Source organism: Miscanthus floridulus, chromosome 8 (genome assembly GCF_019320115.1).
Source record: "Miscanthus floridulus cultivar M001 chromosome 8, ASM1932011v1, whole genome shotgun sequence".
Classification (NCBI taxonomy): domain Eukaryota; kingdom Viridiplantae; phylum Streptophyta; class Magnoliopsida; order Poales; family Poaceae; genus Miscanthus; species Miscanthus floridulus.
Genome location: NC_089587.1, coordinates 230,767,896 through 230,786,927, shown reverse-complemented (window position 1 = coordinate 230,786,927; position 19,032 = coordinate 230,767,896). Strand labels below are relative to the sequence as shown.

Below are 19,032 nucleotides of genomic sequence, written 5' to 3'. Positions count from 1 at the left end.
GCTGATTCTTGTCCAGCTGAGAGGAAGCAATCTGTCCAAGCTGATTTTGAGTTGCAGGAGGATCAGTTTCACCTTGGCCTTCAAGGACAAAATCCATCTCAGAATCCCTGGGGGCAAGCTGCTCCTGCCAACGACTTGGCCCATAAGTCTCTAAATTAAGTCGTGCACGCATAAGGCGACCTACATGATGTGTCAGAGGATGACCTTGCGCATGGATTCGACTTTAAAAAAAATCATAACCTTTAATCTTGAAAAGGTAAAATTTTGATTAGAATTAAATATTAATCTAGATTGTGGATTTATGAATATGTTATCAAGGATTTAATGTTTTACTAAATTAAATTGCAACACATGGAATTAAGACCATCAGCCGCTGCAGCCGGCAGTCTGAACAAGCACATGCACAGTATATGGACACAAAAAGGGGAAGGATATGGAGAACACTGTATGTCTGTATGTTAATGGCAGTATTTTGTTAATACCGATGTAGATTCAAACCTGCATCAGCCAGCACCGACGGTGAGACTGAGGTCACTTGTTCAGCTAGCTGCCAGAGGTGAAGGAAGAGAAAAGGGAAAGGCGTGGTACGACTGGAGAAGATAAACAACGGAGATATAGACCCAAGACCTTGAGTCAGGCTGAATGGGCGATTGTTCATGATGGCATAGCATGCAGGATAGGGGTTGATTGACTTTCGAAGTTTCGATGGCCATTCGACTCGCTTTTCATCAATTTTAGTTCTCTTGCTCTACTTCATATAGAATGTGTTCCTTCGGAAATAAAAGAAATATTGTTTATGCATGCAGGGACGAAGCCAGAAAAAAAATTTAGGAGAGGCTGAACAAAAGAATAAAGATTTTTTTATCTTCTCTTAACCTTAGTCTCTCCTACCTAATACAAATATGCATAAAATTTTAAGGGATGACTTAGGGGGCTCCACGTGCCCAGGATTGGTTGGGGGGGGGGGGGGGGGGGGGGGGGGCTAGAGCCCCCTAGCCCCACCGCTGCCTCCGTCGCTGTATGCATGCAAAACACCAACTCAAATGCCAAGAATAAATATTACTGTGGCAGTGACAGTGTGTGAGAGATGACTACAAACGCATGAAATCTTTCAAATGGTAATCCTGAATTTTCTTTTTAGTATTGGTTTTATTATTAGACATACCATGAAATCTTTCAGTTCCTCAATGTCAACATATTTCAAATCCTCAAGCACAACATCACCTGCATTAGACCCCTTAACGCATGCTGCATATCTAATTCAATCAAATACAATGTCAATTTAAATCACGCCATGACTCAAGAAGACTAGATGAGAACTGGAAAGCTACCTTCTTAAGCCATCAAGAACCTCCAGATTATTTGGGTCACACTTCAAGCCCTCTAGGTAAGTTGCCAAAGCATTTTCATAACTTTCCATCAGGAACTGGACTTTAGCTTTACGCACATAGCCCTTTAGAAAATTTGGATCTAGTTCAATACATTTCTCTGCATCCTCAAGACCTTGAGGAAAGGCTCCCAGATGGATGTGGCATAGAGCTCTGTTGCTAAATGCCTGTAAGATCAATCATAAATTAAATGAATTGCTACAACCAGGAGTGCCAAAGAACAAATGGGTCAGTTCCAGAGCATGTCTTTACAGCGAACAATGCATGCCAGATATGACCGATCATAGATGACGTTTTACCAATGCAAGATTTTAATTTACCAAAAATTTTACAAATTTCAAAAGAGGTACCACCACCGGTCATATTTACTTGACATTCAGACATGGGGGAGTTAGCTTATTTTCTTCTTGTTTTCTTGCCTGAAACTTCATCTATATTTGACTGAAGATAGTACTACTTTACTAAGGATCTGGAGTTGCCTTTACTTGAAAAGGAAAATCAGGGGAACAATGAATATGCTTACTCTTGGATCCTTTGGGTTCATTTTCGTAGCTCGCGTGTAGTGTATTGCTGCTTCATGGTATTTCTTCTGCCTGAAAAATTCATTGCCTGCAGCATTTCATAGTAAGGGCCAATTGCATCATTGTATGGCATACAACTAGTACTTAGGAATTGGATACATGATGCTTAAAAAACACAGATTACTAGGAGAAGTATCTACTCGTCCCTTTCTTTCTTTTGTGCTCTGCCTTCTTTCGCATGGAAATCCCCATACTATATACACACAAAAGTACTAAATGGAAATTTCTAAGAGTATTTCATTGTTGACCAAAATGTGTGTTTCCTTTGTGATTGATATAAGAGAATGCAGAACAAAGAAAGAATCAAGGAGATAAGATATCAACAGATTGAGAAGAGATAGAGTCTTCTTTTATTTTATTTTTCTTTAGTTTCTAATTTCTTTTTCTTCTTCTTGTTTCCTTTTCTCTTTCTCTTGTGGTCCTTGTCTTTTTCGTTCTTTGCCGCCTTGGCTTTGCATATGTACAGCTTGCTTTTCATTTTAATTTAAATTTAAATTACGTAGGGGCCTCCCCTCCCGACTTCCTCAAAGAAACATTGCCCAATTTCACATTTCAATAGTGCTGTAATCGAGCAAGATCCAAACCTTTCTCGCGGTATTGGTTGGCGGCTTCCTGATCCAATCGCTCCTGTTCCTCAACCTCCTTCCTCACTCTCTCCGCTTCGTTGAGCTTCTCGAGCGTCTCCTCGCTGTAATTTTCGGCCAGCGACAGCTTGAGGGCCCTTATCGCCGGCGTGTAATCCGCTGCGCAGCACGCGAGCTCGAGCAGCGCCGACGCCTTCTGAAACAGCGCCTTCGCGATGAGCTCGCTGCCGCGCTTCACGGCCTCGTCGCAGTCCCTCGCGCACTCCTCGTACTGAACATGTCCCAAAGCGGGAATGGAGCGGGGGGGGGGGGGGGGGGGGGGGGGGGGGGGGGGGGGGGGAACGCGAACCGGGAGAGACCTTGCCAATGCGGAAGTAGGCGGCGGCGCGGTTGATGAGGAAGGTGATGTCCCTGGGGTCAAGGAGCGCGCCGAGGGGCGAGGGTGTTGTGCTCCACGGCCGCCTCGACCGAGGACTTGCAGTAGGCGTTGTTGCCGGCCTCATTGGCGCGGCGCGCCGCCTCCATCGCGCGACGACTCCCAGTGGGTGGGTGATGCGGTGGCGCTAGCGGTCGATAGTGCGGCGGCGGCGAGCGCGAGGGAGCGCTGCCGACTTACATAGACTACGGCCGGCCGCGGGTTGGCTTCTGTCTCTGCCAAGTAGGACACATCAGGGTTGGAGGAGGGCTCCGCCTTCTAGTGCGCTAACATGTTTTGACTGAATTTTAAAAAAAAATCGTTAACATTATCAAATTAATATCATTAGATTTATTATAAAATATATTTTTATAAGGTGTTTATTTTATTTTATAGATATTGTTATTTTTTAATATAAAGTTCGTTAAATTTAAAAAAATTTGACCACACGGATTCAATTAATTTATTCGGGGACAAACAGGGTACCAATCCCCACTTTCCGTGCCGTTTTCGATGGACAGAATCGCGGGCCATCACTCCCATCAGTATAGCCGTTGGTTGGGCTTTTATTGAATATTTATGCAAAAGAAAATGTTACTATAATTTTTGCAGTACATTAGATTCTATTTTTAGTTTCGGTTTTTCCAGATGTATGACTATACGGAGATGTTCGTGGCTGTTTCAATACAGATAGGTGGGTTTTTATAGTTGTCTCAACCAAAAACAACTTTTTTACAACATAATTATACAGTACAACGTAGACACTCACAACACACGCTACAACTTACAATGATTTTTCCATAGCTTACAACTTAGCCCTTGTTTAGTTCCACCCCAATATCCCAAAAAATGCTACAGTACCTGTCACATCGAATGTTTGCGGTCCGTGCATGGAGCATTAAATGTAGACGAAAAAAAAACTAATTGCACAGTTTGGTGGGAAATTACGAGACGAACGTTTTGAGCCTAATTAATCCATGTTTGAACATTATTTGCCAAATAAAAACGAACATGCTACAATAACCCCAAATTCTAAATTCCTGGAACTAAACAAGGGCTTAGAGCAACTCCAACAACTTAGCTAAAATTAATAGCCAAATTTCATTGTTTAACTATTTTGTAAAATAGAAAACTTCTAAAAAAAAGAGGTCCACAACAACCTTGCTATTTTACAAAGTTAGGTAGCAAACGTACATGGTTGGCTATATATGGCCACCGAAAATCAAAGGATAGCCAACTTTTTATTTTACAAAATCAAATAGCACATCTATTGAAGCATATTTTTTCTACACAGATTCTAAAATGGTATCCACAACCAGAATAATTAAGCTGTTGGAGTTGCTATTACAACGACTTTTCTATGGTCAGCCAAACCAAACTAATGCCAAATCTCAGCCTCTCGTGGCGTTTGAATGGCGTATATGGTATGGGAAAGGGAAATAAGCTAAGTTACGAAGAGCACAATTATGGTTTGGGTTATAGCTTGTTCATTGTTTAGGAGAAGACGGGTTCAACTTGGTTGGGCTGCCAAAGTGCGTAATTTTTTTTTTTTTGATAAAAGTGCGTAAAAATTTTGGCCCGAGGAAAATTGGCTCACAGAAAACGCCGGGATCCCTGCGGCGATTTGGGCTGCCTTAGGCATCGTTCGTTTCTCGTCGTTCCTGCCGGTAATGATTCCTGACAAGCTTGGCCTATACAAATTATATTAGCGTTCTATAAAGTCATTCGCTGCGTACCGAATGTGGCCTTATGGGGCGTTTGGTTAGCCCGTTTCTGGTCTGAAATGACCAAAAATTATTCCCCCACGCTATGTAAATTAATGAAGTAACTGTGTGGCTGGGAATTATTGTCAGCTAACCGAACGAAGCCTTAGGCCAGGTTTAGTTGGCCACCGAATCGGCGCCGCCGGATTTCCTTATGCTACTGTAGCGTTTTGTTTTTATTTGATAATAATTTTCCAATTATTGACTAATTAGGCTTAAAACGTTCCTCTCGTAAAGTACAACCAAACTGTGCAATTCAGTATCGTTTTGTTTTTATTTGATAATAATTGTCCAATCGTTGACTAATTAAGCTCAAAACGTTCGTCTCACAAAGTACAACCAAACTGTGTAATTAGTTTTTGATTTCGTCAACATTTAGTATTACATGCATATCCTGTAAATTTGATGTGACGAGGAATCTTATTTTTGTATAGTGCCAAATTCAGGAATCGGGGAACTAAACATGACCTTAATGTATCCCAACCCTCATCCGAACCGCACACACCGCTCTTCTCTCCTTCCCATCCCGATCTCCATCGCCGCCACCGCCAGCGACCTCCCCGCGCTGCTTGGCCGCTCTCCGCCGGCGCCCCTTCCTACTCCTCTCCAATCGCGCCGCCCCCCCGCGCCCTTTCCTCCTCGCCGTCGCGGCCGCGCAGCCCGTGCTCGGCCTCCGCCTCGCGCCATCGTGCCGCAGTCCACCGTCGCGCTTGCACTTCGCCTCGCCGTGGCGCCTGGTGTAGGCGGCGGCAGACGACGATGGATCAGAATGGTACGGGGATCGCCATCCCTACGAGTTCAGGAGACGAAGCGGCTTCTACTGCCGTCCACGCAACAAAACGCGCTGCACCGCCTGACACGCAAGAGGGAACTGAGAAGAAGAGGAAGAGGAGGAGGGGGTCGAAGAGGAGGAGGATGGCTGCCAAATCATGGTTCCCACCTGCAGCTTTGGAGAAGAACACTGATTGTTCCCTCTCTCCTCAAAGGAATAATGGTAAAGGTTAGGATTTTGTGAACCTTTTCGAATTATTCTCCAATTCGCGTTGTTATCTTGATGAATTTCTGTTTTTGATTTGGGATTGATAGTTTAGTATTTCGTCAACAAGGAGGTGTTAGCTTTCATCAATATGTTTCAAATGGTTCTAGTTTCGTTATGATCAATCATATTGGTGGTTTAGGACTAGTCATCACCAAAACAGTGCTGCTGTCCAGATAGGGTTTAGGACTAGTCACCAAAGCTGTGCTGCTGTCCAGATATGGTTTAGGACTAGTCACCACAACAGTGCTGCTGTTCAGATAGGGTCACCACAACAGTGCTGCTGTCCACATAGGGTTTAGGATTAGTCACCAAAACAGTGCTGCTGTTCAGTTAGCCTGGACGGAAATCTATGTCTGTTTTTGATCTAGTTAAAGACATAATTCATCCTGGCCACCCAAATAAACTTTCTTGGAATTTTTTGTTATAGATATCCACAATGTATTTGTTTATCGTATATTCGCATTTAAGTATATAAATTAAAAGGTAGGCTCAGAACAATAAGTAATTTATAAATTTATTCAAATTTCGAGATACTGTATGAATTGGACATAGTATACTCATGATATATACTCCTAATTGAATTTGCTTCACAGGTTCGAAGGATACCGATTCCTCTGACTATAGCTCTCCACTCCGTCGCCCCAAGCCTCTACTCGTGGAAAAAACAACTAGCAACGGGGAAATAGTGTATGAGTACAACTCAGATCAAGAGGTTGTGGATGCCTATCACAAAGATCTTGACAAGTACCACAAGAAATTGGGTTTGTTCGCTTCTTTTTCTCTCCTTATACCTAATCCACCAGTTATTTTTCTTTTGTTCCTTTACACCTACATGTCTATTCAATTGTGTTTTTTGTCGAGTTTATATATGGTTCTGATGCATGCGTCTACCTATCCACCAGTTATTTTTCTTTCGTTCCTTTACACCTACATGTCTATTTAATTGTTTTTTTTTGTTGAGTTTATATACGGTTCTGATGCACGCTTCTTGTAATATGTGTAGCTCGTCAACAACAACTGCCCACTCTTAAGCCATACAGTTGTGCTCGAAATATAACTGATTGGGATAATCTAAAGCAGAAGAATGCAGTCCTAGACGTTGCTGAATCTGTGCTGCGCCTTTCTTCCTCTCATGGTATTAATGTCTCTCTCATTTAGTTTGTTAATTAATAGATGCAAATCCATATTTTGTTATATTAATTAAGTTTTTTTTTACTTTGTATTGATTTTTAGATGGCAAAGAGATCAATAGCTGTAGTGGTATTATCATTGAGTGGGATGAAAGTGATCAATCTGCTATTGTTGTCACTTCTTCTCGGATTATAGCCACAAAGGTATCATTAGATGATTGGGAGGATAACAATGTTTACGCTCCCAATGCCAAGGTAAATAAGTTCTTGGATATCTGGTCGATATTCTGTTAGTTCTTGGATTTTTGGTCGATATTCCGTTGTTCTTTATGTTGACATGTCTAATCTTAGGCTAGCGTTGTTTACTTAATTGCTTACATCTTTTTTTTTCAGGTGACTGCTCACCTGTTAGATGGAACCACATCTGATCTGACATTATTGTACTTCAGCAAACATTATGAAGTTGCCTTTTTTAAGGCTATGGGAGCTTCAAAGTTACAAGTTGCATCATTGGAACCTGATCTCGAGTTTGGTAGTGAAGCTTGTGTGTTAGCGAGGGAGAAAGATTTTGGATTAATTTGTAGGCGGACGAAGATACTTGCACTGGATCCTTGTGACCACCAAAGGAATCACTATCTATTCATTGGTGGCTCAATTCCTGAGGTGAGAATATCCTTAATACTTGATTTCAACTTTATTTTTAATTATATATGCGTGAATGTAATGCAATGTTATCAGAATGTATGACCAAAGCTAGTCGTATAACCACTGATCAGTCACCTGATCGAGACTAGTTGTCGGTCGGGGTTGATTAGTTGGTCTAGTCGGACATTTAGTCGCTAGATGATTGATCGGGGTTGATTAATCGGTCCTAGTCGTTCTAATCGGCTCTTAGCAGTCAAGTTCCCAGAACACAGGGAACGTGGTGCGGGAACATGGTACGCATTCCCAAAATGAGGAACGTGTTCCCGGAACGTGATCCTGGAACGAGGGACATGTTCTAAATTCTTGGAACGAGGAACATGTTCTAAATTAATTTGGTCGATATCACTGAATGCAATAACACAAGTTTTCATCAAATTTAAAACTTAGACAATTCTGAAATAATAGGGATAAAATAGTAGATAACTGAAGTATTGAACTCTCCACTCTCCAGCTAGACTACAGCAGTGCAACCTGCAGCCTATCTAGTTTTCTAATCCTGGATCCTGGTTACTAAAATACTGAATTACTAGTAAATAATAAGTCCTTGGAGAAGGCTACAACCAACAATGCAACATGAAACCTCGTAATCTCTCTTTTTGTACGCCTGTGCTCCTGATGTCCTTGTGCAGATTGCAGACCTGTAATCATATAGGGTCCGATTGGTTGCTTGGACTATGATAGCCTGCATAAGGGTCCAGTATTAGATATCTAATTCAGCATAGTCTTATGCTTGTCAAGCAAAATGAAATGTGAAGCAAATCTGGTTTTCTTTACCTTGGACAAGTCCAAACGAGAATTACTTCTGAACATTGCTTGACAATGAGAATGGCCATGAAAAAAAGGTGACAATAGCTTTCCCCGTCTTGTATGTCTTTAACATCCATGGAAATTTGTCAGCAAAATCCTTGAATATTAAATTCAAGGTGTGAGCAACACAAGGGGCCCAAAAAATGTGCTTATGCTCCTGTAAAAGATGGAAGAAATCATTACCTACACAGTAGATAGTACCTATATGCACAATATATAATATAGATTATCTATTAAAGTGCCACTTTCTCAATTTCCTTGCCTGCTGCTTTGCGATTCGATGCATTATCTGTTACTACTTCAAGGACATTTGATGGTCCAATTTCATCAATCGCTGTCAATAAAAATTCAGCAATTTTTTCACCATTGCATACAAGAAGCATGAACCTCGGCTGTTCGAGGCAATCACATTGATCAGTTGCTTGTTTTTTATATTAGTCCATCCTTCGGACACAACAGAAACACCATCTGTCAACCTATTTGAAAGAAAAAATAAGATAAGAAACTAAGATATTATATAGCACTGATTATCAATTGATATGATTAATAAATTTAATAGCTTACCATGTACTTTTGATTGCTGCTAGGTCATTCTCTACTCTTCTTTTGCATCTAGGAGAGTTGTTCTTGCCTTCTCATACGAAGGGCCTTTATAACCCTTGGTAGCATTTCTGATGGCTGTAACCAAATAACCATCTTAGGAAATTGAGGACTTCTTAAGTATTTCCAAATCTGCTATATCCCTTTCTGCTATTCCAAACGCGCTAGGCAAGAACTATATGTTCTGGTCACAGCGACAGTTTTTGAAGATTCTGAGTCCTACTCAACTTGTTTAACATTTTCCCGTATTGCTTTGCACTTCTTGGGATCATTTTGTAGCACATTACAGCGTAAAATCTGTGCCTTTTGGCCACGTTTAGGACCAATGAGATGAGCACGAACTCTGGTTATGCTACTTTTGAATGTTTTCTTGCAATGCTTGCACTGTCATTCCTTTGTTCCACCATTGTTCTTCCCTTGTGGTGCACCACGCAAGGTTATTTCATCAAGAAGAGGATTTCTCTTACCACTGTTAGTGTTAGATGCTTCTGAATCTTCTTCCTCGACACCATCAGATTTGCCTTCATGCTCCCCTCCATGCTCCCCTTCATCCACATGGTCGGTAAAGAGCAAAGGCCTTGCAAGCATATAGTTTCAACAACAAGATTTGGTAAACCAAGAATGTCGCTGAATTTTAGCGTACAAATTCTTGGACAAGATGAGTATATGGTATTTATTACACAATGGTAATCTTTTCGGCGATTCATGGTTCTCTTTTTTCCCTGTTTTCGAGATTTGCTCTGTTTTTCCTGTTTTCTTGATCTATTGCTCTACAGATAAATAAACTTCTTTAGTGTGACTTAATCTATATTCTTCTATGCAGTCCTGTACTGGAGGATCATTGGCAGATTTCAACCAGAAAGTTGTGGGGATGGTTGTGAATGCCTTACCTAACTTTGCCTTTATTCCTAGCTCCATTATCATCAGATGTTTGCGATTGTGGCAAAGTTTCAAGTACGTATTTTAGTGTTTCTCTTAACTCTTTACTTATTCGTGCATTGCTTTTAATTTTTAATTTCCCTACAACAACAACAACAACAAAGCCTTTAAGTCCCAAACAAGTTGGGGTAGGCTAGAGTTGAAACCCAGCAGAAGCAATCAAGGTTCAGGCATGTGAATAGCTGTTTTTCAAGCACTCCTATCTAAGGCTAAGTCTTGGTATATTCCATCCTTTCAAGTCTCCTTTTATTGCCTTTACCCAAGTCAACTTCGGTCTTCCTCTGCCTCTCTTCACGTTACTATTCTGGCTATCCTGGCTTAGGATTCCACTACGCACCGGTGCCTCTGGAGGTCTCCTTTGGATATGTCCAAACCATCTCAACCGGTGTTGGACAAGCTTTTCTTCAATTGGTGCTACCCCTAATCTATCACGTATATTATCGTTCCGAACTCGATCCCTTCTTGTATGACAGCAAATCTAACGCAACATACACATTTCCGCGACACTTATCTGTTGAACATGTCGTCTTTTCGTAGGCCAACATTCTACACCATACAACATAGCAGGTCTAATCGTCGTCCTATAAAACTTGCCTTTTAGCTTCTGTGGTACCCTTTTAATTTTTAATTTCCCTAAATGACTAAAAAATAAGCCAAAATAATGTAAGCTAGCTACTACTCAGTTCCAACTATTTTTCGAAGTCTCACAATTTGTAACCAATTGACCATTTGGTAGTATTATACCAGTCTACGAAATATGTATTTAATTTAATAATGTTGTGATAATGTGGTATAGGAAAATTGCTCGACCCCATCTTGGTTTAAAGCTAAGGACTGTTCAATTTCTTGACATAACACATCTCGAGCAGTTATCCCGCGATTTTAAAATCAAGGTTGGTCTCATTGTTGGAAAGGTATGCCTCTTTGTTTTAGTTTTGTGAAACTGTTGTTTAATCTAAAATATTTATGTTCTAATGCTTGTAAATCGTCTTTAGGTGTCTAGCGAATCACTTGCTGAGAGAAATGGTTTTAGAACTGGTGATGTCATCTTTAGTTGTCAAGGAGAGTCTGTTTCGACTATAAGTGAGGTATAAAATTATTTGTCCTTATAACTGCAAGACTTTAGTGAATTTTTTTTTTAATGAAGATTTTTTTTCCTATTTAGTTTGAAGGTATACTGTTGGATATTTGTGAGAAACAATTTAAGGAGGGTAAGGGTCTGAACGATGAAGTGGATGTTGAGGTAAGCTTGTTGGCGAGTTATGCTCAAATTAATTTATTCTTTTGCTAGCATATTATCTTGTATTGTACATTACCAATATGCCATTTCTTTGATTAGCAATACAATAAGATATGTACTTATGTTTCAAGCATAAATGTATATATGCTATCTTTTCTTTAGACAGCTTATGTTTCCCCTATCTTTTCTTTAGACTGTCCTCTCAGCAAGGAATATGATATTGAACTTCAATTTTAGTTTAGAATAATATGTATATGCTATCTTTTCGAAGCATTCTTGGATGACGCTATCATTTGTTTTGAAATTTTTCCTTTGCTTTTACAGATTGGTGTCCACAGACTGCGTAGTCCTGCCATGAGGAGAATGGTCACTTTGTCTGTAAAACTTTCGCATTGTATGGAGGCCTTTGATTAAGGTAATTATTGTTTTTCAAGCAGTTGCAATTGTCTTGATCGCCTGGATCTGATCACAATATTTCTTTTTAAAGTATTTTGTTTCTGAAAAGGTTCTTTGCTTTGCAGTAATCTGCAGGGTTCATGAAGAAGCTGTCGCATTTTGTGAACTGCTGGCAAATGTCTGAGTTTGGCTGACATTTCTGAGAACTGCCCCATTGTGAATCAGTTTGGCTCTATAACTTGTAGCTGATCGTAAACCATGCAAGCTCTAGCGATAGACAAAGACACCAGAACTTGTATCCTACTTCTTGCCTGTTGCTTATGTCATGTTTGCATACTAAATTGTTTATGCTGGGATTTTATAAACCAGAGAAACCTGACTGCCTGTTTCAGGTTTTGGGTTTATCTGAATTTGGTTTTTTTTCCTGGAGTATTTTTCAAGTGCTATGAGGAACATACTCATGACAAGCTATGGATACCAATTTGTAACCGAACCGATGGGATTTCTCTCGAATTCTTTAGATTGACTCAATTAGGATGTCAAAGACGCGAATTCGATAAATAACACCCCTCCCAGATGCAAACAGATATAAACGGGCATGCTGTGGCTCACCGCCATTGCCACCGGACGGATTGAGTGTTTTGATTCTTCACGACGCTTCTCTTCAGTTTCTTCCTTCTATAGTATCTGCAGTAAGGTTCCAGCTACTAAGACTGTCTCCAACAGACTACCCAAACCGTGATCCATCTGCATTTTAGGAAGCGCACAGTGCTTTTACGTGGAAAAATCATCCTCCAACGGACTACCCAAACACGGCAGCCATTTTGCCTCCGACGAAACACGGTACCCAAATTTGCGTCCTCTCTCGTTCCTTTGCGTCTCCTCCGGCGGGTCCCACCACCACGAGCTCGGGGACGACCGGAGCCGGGGCGGAGCTCGGGGACGACCGTCGCCAGGGCCGAGCTCGCCCGCGCCGGGACGGAGCGCGCCGGGGCCGAGCGCGCCGGGGCAGAGCTCGCCTGCGCCGGGGCAGAGTGCGCCGGGGCCGAGCTCGTCGGGGTGGAGCGCGCCGGGGCCGAGCTCGCCCGCGCTTGCGTCTCCTCCGACGGGTCCCACCACCACGAGCTCGGGGACGACCGGAGCCGGGGCCGAGCTCGCCCGCGCCGGGACGGAGCGCGCCGGGGCCGAGTGCGCCGGGGCGGAGCTCGCCCGCGCCGGGGCGGAGTGCGCCGGGGCCGAGCTCGCCCGCGCCGGGGCCGAGCTCGCTGGGGCGGAGTGCACCGGGGCCGAGCTCGTCGGGGTGGAGGGTGCCGGGGCGGAGCTCGCCGGGGTGGAGGGCGCCGGGGCCGAGCTCGCCGTTCTGCTTCTCTTTTGCGTCCTCGGTTGGAAAACGAGAGTTTTGTCTGCCTATCCATTCTACTGTGCGTGACCCAATCTACCGAATGCGTCTCACGTTTAGGTCTTCGTCGTTGGAGACAGTCTAAGGACGCGTTTCGATTCTTCACGACGCTTCTCTTCAGCTTCTTCCCCTTCTATAGTATCTGCAGTAAGGTTCTAGCTGCCGGGGACGCCAATTAGACCCGGCATACTTCTGCCTTGTTTTGGGTGAATTTTGAAAATGTGACTACTGTAGTACTTTCGTTTTTATTTGGTAATTAGTGTTCAATCATGGACTAATTAGGCTCAAAACGTTCGTCTCATAATTTTCAACCAAACTGTGCAATTAGTTTTTTTTTCGTCTACATTTAATGCTCCATGCACGTATCGCAAGATCCGATGTGATGGCTGCTGTATCATTTTTTGGGAAAACTTTTTGCACGTATCCTGTTGGTCTTCCGCCCATGTCAGTTTCGGCCTTTTGAACGCCACTGGTTCCTTACTTCCAGGGCAAAATTAGGTCCTGGACACCAAAAAAAGATAGACTATGCTGCAGCGCATCAAAAAAACTTGTCTTTGTCCAAACACACTAAAACTCTTTGATAACTGAGTCACGGACACTACACCTCTTATTATAAACGTTTTTAATAGAAAGGTACGCCTGCCTATTCTCTTGTTTCCTGTTGCCGAACGGGATGACCAAAACGGATCGGGACTTCCTCGCTGCGCCGCTCCTGCTGATGCCCCGCCCTGCTCCCTCCGTGCGGCCATCTCCTGCTCCCTCCGTCCGGCCGTTTCCTGCTGCTGCCCCGCCCTGCTCCAGGCGCACGGCCGCGCCCTTCGCCAGCGCCCCGAGGCCGGGCCTGTTCCTTCCTGGGCGGCGGTCACGGCGGCGGCGCCCGCTCGTGGCAGGAGATGGAGGAACCTCCTCCACGATTCTTCAGCGACATTTTCCCAGAGAACCACGCCGATCTGTCATGGGTTCCCGACAGGTAAGATTCTTGCGATTTTCCCCTAGGGTTAGGCTAACTGTAGGCTCGATTTTGCAAAGTAAATCGTACCCTTGTTCATCCCATTTATCTTTGTGCCCCTGTATATGTAGGATGGATCCCAATTCGTCCTACAGGCTTGCTGTTCGAGTAGGCGCTTATGTCAAATTAACTGATGATGATGGTTGCGAATATTGCAAGGCATGTAACATTCCAAAGATTTTAGACAGGGATAACACAAACTGGAATGATTTGCTTCTTGAATTTGCTACAGAAATTAAGCTAGGCTCAAAACAAAAACTGCGTGTCACCTATTGGGATAATATGAGTCGTAGCTATAGAGAGATTGATTCTGACCAGAAATTGCTTCATGCAATTGACATGTATTGGGATATAAGGAGGCTTTCCGTGCAAGTGCGTGTTATAAGAAAAGACGACGAGGATCACATACATGATATTGGCCGGCTGGAGAGCATGCCTTGTGTTTTGCAGGGAAGCACTGATGCCCCAGCCAACCAAACTATTGCACAACCTTCACTTGAAACTGACTCATCTCTTGTAGAGCCACCAATTCAGCAAATTACTGAAGTGGCTTGGGTGGATGATGACGTAGAGTACGTTGGTCTGAATGATGAGGATCCAATTTTTGATTTATCAGAGCCTGAACCAGATAGTGATGTAGACTATGCTGGTTTGGAGGATGAATTAGTTGTTGAGGATGCATGGGGTTGTAAGACAATTATCCATGCAACTGACTTGGAGAATCCGAAAATAGAAGTTGGTGTAACTTTTGGGGATGGTGATACTTTCAAGAAAGCTATTAGGCAATATGCAATAAAAGGTGAATATGAAATTGCAGCTCCCTATTATGAGGCAACAAGGTATAGAGGCTATTGCAAAGCTGAACGGTGCAGGTGGCGTATACATGCTTCACAATTGCAGGATGGAAGGACTTGGGAGGTACTTGTTCTTTTTCCAGATTTTTTATACTAATTTTTTTTACTGTATGTTTGTATTGAATTTAATTCTTGCTTGTTTCAGATAAAGAAGATGCCTTATGAACACACTTGTCAAAGCACATGAAAAGTTGAGAAGAACTGCATGGCAACAAATCAGTGGGTAAGGATCAGGTTCTGGATTGGCTTGCAAAGGACAATAAAATTGGGCCTAAAGAATTAAAGAAAAGGCTAGAGGAGCAGTATCATCTGAAGTTGTCATACTGGGTAGTTTGGGATGGAAGAAATAAGGCTTTGGAGCAACTCAAAGGGAAGTGGGATGATAGTTTTGAGTGTATTTTCAGTTTCAAGGCAGAGGTGGAGAAGACCAATCCTGGCAGTTTGGTAGACATTGAATATGAGAAAGTTGGGAAGAAGATGAGGTTCACTAGAATGTTTGTTGCATTGAAGTCTTGTGTGGATGGATTTCTAAATGGCTGCAGGCCTTTTCTTGGTGTGGACTCCACTCATTTGACTGGGAAATGGAAGGGTCAACTTGCATCTGCTACTGCTATTGATGGAAACAATTGGATGTTTCCAGTGTGTCATGGTGTGTTTGGATCAGAGACAACTGACAATTGGGAATGGTTTTTTAGTAGACTTCATCAAGCTATTGGATCACCTCCAGGGCTAGTGATATCAACTGACGCAGGCAAAGGAATTGATTCAGCTGTTACTAAAGTCTTCAAAAATTGGGTTGAGCATAGAGAGTGCATGAGACACTTAGTTGCAAACTTCCAAAAGCGATTTCAGGGTGAAGTCTTTGAGAAGCACTTGTGGCCAGCATGTAGAGCTTATCAAAGACACAGGTTTGAAGAGCACTACAATCTAATGTATGAAGCATGTCCTGAAGCCATGAAGTGGATACATAATACTCATAAGCACCTTTGGACACGACACTTGTTCTCTGAAGCAAGCAAGTGTGACTATGTCACAAATAACATTGCTGAAACATTCAACAGCTGGGTTATAGATGAGAAATCCCTTCATGTAGTTGATCTTATGGATAGGATAAGACAGATGGAAATGGACAAAATGTTCTTGAGAAGAAAAATTGCAAGAAAGCTTGAAGGCAAGATCCTACCTAAAGTCATGAAGGAACTCAATACAAGAAGCAGGGGGCTCAAATATGTGTGGAGGTATTCACACAAAGATGGTGGTACTGAGACTGAAATTTTAGGTGAAGTTGAAGGTGTTACAAGGGATCTAGTTCATTGGAGGCATACTGTTGATCTTAAAGAGAGGACATGCACATGTAGGCGCTGGCAAGTTACTGGTCTACCATGTACACACGCCCTCTGTATTATCACCTCATTTCAAGGTTATAATATAGAAGACTATGTTCATGAGTACTATTCTGTGGCAAAGTTCAAGAAAGCCTATGAAAAGTCTGTGAAGCCAATGATAGATAGGAAACAATGGCCTAAGATGGACCCTGGATTCAAATTGTGGCCTCCAATTCTGAAAAGGGCAGCCGGTAGACCAAGGGAGAGAAGGTACAAATCAGTTGCAGAAGGTGGCACTGGAAAGAGATCCACAAGATGCAAAAGGTGTAGATAGCTTGGCCACATGGAAAAACATGCAATGAATATGTTTATGAATCTGATGCACCACCACCTGCCCCTCCAAAGCCAAAAAGAAAGAGAGCCAAGAAAAATGTCACAGTAGTGCCATCTAGTAGTGCTACTAATCCAATACAGGAACAACCATCACTTGATGAACCATTGTAAGCTTTCAACTCGAACTTGAAACATATCTTACATAGCAGACCACTAACATGCATATCTAAACAATTTACAGTGCTACACCACCAAGAACTATCACTTCTGTTTCTACACCAAGCCCTATGACAAGAAGGTACAAATGCAACTTCCAAAATTTTGCCATATTGTATTACTTCTTACTGGATTTGACTTTTTTCTCTCCATTTAGTATGTCAAGGAGGTTGCTGCAGCAAAATCCATCTACACCAACTAGAGCTATCACTCCTGTGCAAACACCTAGCCCTATGACAAGGAGGTATAAGTCCTCCAATTATGTTTTCCTGGTTGTTATCTTTCTTTAAAATAATTGTTGACATGCTTCTATATCCATTTCAGTCGAAAAAGGTTGCTGGAATTTGAAGGCTCCATAGAGCCTGTTGCATGTGAAGCACTATCTCCAGTAGCCTTCATGGAGAAGGGAAAGGCAAAGAAGTTGAAGGTTGTCAGGTCTAAGAAAGAGTAGGGAGTGTCGGATCAGTAGTATGTATGGTTTTGGTAGCATCAAGATAGCCAAATGTGGCTCGAATCTATGATTTTCTTTTGCTAAACCTGCTAAATCATTCCCCTTTGCTAAACCATGTCATTAGGGTCTATACTGTAGCCAAATGTGTCTGAACCTGCTATTTGTATTTGTGTAATGCTTGATGAATGGTGAAGAACATGCTATCATCATGTCCTTTTATCTATCAGAAATGTTCATTTGAAGGAGCAGGGGTATACTTGTCTTTTGTAAATGTATTGATAATTGTTTGATGAGGATATGTTATAATATGTGTTATAGTGTCTAGCACCCAATTGCCATAGAGTTTTAGTGTGTTTGGACAAAGACATGTTTTTTTAGTGTGTTGTGACAAAGACCACCTTTTCTTAGTGTCCAGCCCCTAATTATGCCTACTTCCAGGCGAAGCGTCGCACTGCGGAAAACGATGCAAGTTCAGCCTTCTCGACAGTTCTAGTGAACAGGAGAGAAATGCGATGCCCCTTACTCCTATTCTGTAGCTAGCTTTGATCTAGTGGCGCCTTCTCGTCTGTTCGAGGGAACAGTAAAGAGAGGGCGATTTTTTCCTCCTCCACCTCCTGCGGAGTGAGATTCAAGCTCGGGAGTCCACTGGGTGCTTCGTGATCTTCGACGCGAGGTACTCTGCTTGCTCCTCCTCAAATCGAATCTGAATCCTGCAGGATTCGGTGCTCCCGTTTGCCGGCAGCTGCGGCTCGGGGATTCACTGCCCTCCCTTGGCTTGCGTGTGTCGGGAGCAGGAGGGTGCTAGAATCCTAAAAGATCAGGGACTAGGAGGAACTCTGTGTTCAATGGAGAAGGAAAATCTGATGCTGTCGATGGACAAGCTGAAGCAGCATGCTGGTGAGGGTAGTGGTCACGCTTTGCTAGATGACAAGATGGCTGAGATGATTGGCCGGCTGAAACTCACAGTGGAAGAAAGTGATGCCCTCAAAGTGGCTGATGATATTGAGGATTTACTCGCCACATCCAAGTGCGCGATTATTGGTAAGGTTCTCTCTCAAACATATCCAAACAATCATGGCGGCATTGCGACCTGCATGGGGAAATCTTAAGGGTCTAAATGCAAGCTCAATAGGGAATAATCTTTTTATTGCAGAATTTGGGTCGAAACAAGATAAAGACCGGGTTTTGGATGGGTCGTCTTGGAATGTAGGCAAACGAGTTGTCCTAATTCAAGACTTTGATGCTAACTTGAGACCAACAGACATTGTTTTTAATCACACGTCAGTTTGGGTGAGAATAAAGAATCTTCCCTTTGGCTTAATGAATAAACATTGGGGGGGAGGAGTTAGCTAAAAAAATTGGCATCATGGAGAAGCTAGATGTTGATGCTCAAGGTCGGGCATGGGAGCTTAGTGAAAGTTAAAATTGATATAACTAAACCCCTACGGAGGGGTGTATCAATCTTTTCAGCAAAAAGGCAAGCAAAGGGGTATGAGATATGATATGAAAAAAATACCAATATATTGTTACTCCTGTGGAATAATTGGACATTCATCAGTAGAGTGCCCTACACCAGCGGAACATGACGAAAATGGCCGGTTGTTGTATATTGTGGACCTGAGAGTCCCAGATGGAAGGAAGAAGAAGATTTTTGAGGAGTTGTGAGGTCACAGTTCTAGTTTACCATAGAGGTTCTGTAATGTATCAAGTGGACGGAACACAGGATCAAGGGACTCGGATTCTCAACATTCAGATGATCAATCCAAGATTTTGACTTATTAGGACAGCAAAATCCGGAGAGTTTTAATAAGAAAGAGGATCAAATAATTTCTCCAAATTGGAGTCATAATATAAGAGA

The 19,032-nt window shown here is 42.6% G+C and overlaps 2 protein-coding genes and 1 pseudogene across 3 annotated transcripts; 2 read left to right on the top strand and 1 right to left on the bottom strand.

The window, feature by feature from the left end:
• Window positions 1–497: 497 nt before the first annotated feature.
• LOC136470796 (U-box domain-containing protein 70-like) lies at window positions 498–3,056 on the bottom strand. The gene is made up of 5 exons (XM_066468523.1): window positions 2,913–3,056; window positions 2,554–2,824; window positions 1,912–1,997; window positions 1,166–1,555; window positions 498–770 (listed from the first exon to the last, which is right to left on the bottom strand). The coding sequence occupies exons 1-4, from the start codon at window positions 3,054–3,056 to the stop codon at window positions 1,328–1,330; spliced, it is 729 nt and encodes a 242-aa protein (XP_066324620.1). The 3' UTR covers window positions 498–770; window positions 1,166–1,327.
• A 2,149-nt stretch (window positions 3,057–5,205) lies between these two features.
• LOC136478507 (uncharacterized) lies at window positions 5,206–12,210 on the top strand. 2 transcript variants are annotated; one of them, XM_066476987.1, is made up of 11 exons: window positions 5,206–5,725; window positions 6,364–6,531; window positions 6,774–6,905; window positions 7,004–7,155; window positions 7,294–7,563; window positions 9,836–9,966; window positions 10,748–10,865; window positions 10,947–11,039; window positions 11,117–11,194; window positions 11,516–11,606; window positions 11,713–12,210. In XM_066476987.1, the coding sequence occupies exons 1-10, from the start codon at window positions 5,491–5,493 to the stop codon at window positions 11,603–11,605; spliced, it is 1,467 nt and encodes a 488-aa protein (XP_066333084.1). In that variant the 5' UTR covers window positions 5,206–5,490; the 3' UTR covers window position 11,606; window positions 11,713–12,210. The 2 variants fall into 2 exon arrangements, with proteins under 2 accessions (XP_066333084.1, XP_066333083.1); XM_066476986.1 differs by having other exon boundaries at window positions 5,206–5,731; window positions 11,713–12,202.
• A 1,669-nt stretch (window positions 12,211–13,879) lies between these two features.
• Window positions 13,880–16,508, top strand: LOC136470795 (uncharacterized; annotated as a pseudogene).
• Window positions 16,509–19,032: the final 2,524 nt, after the last annotated feature.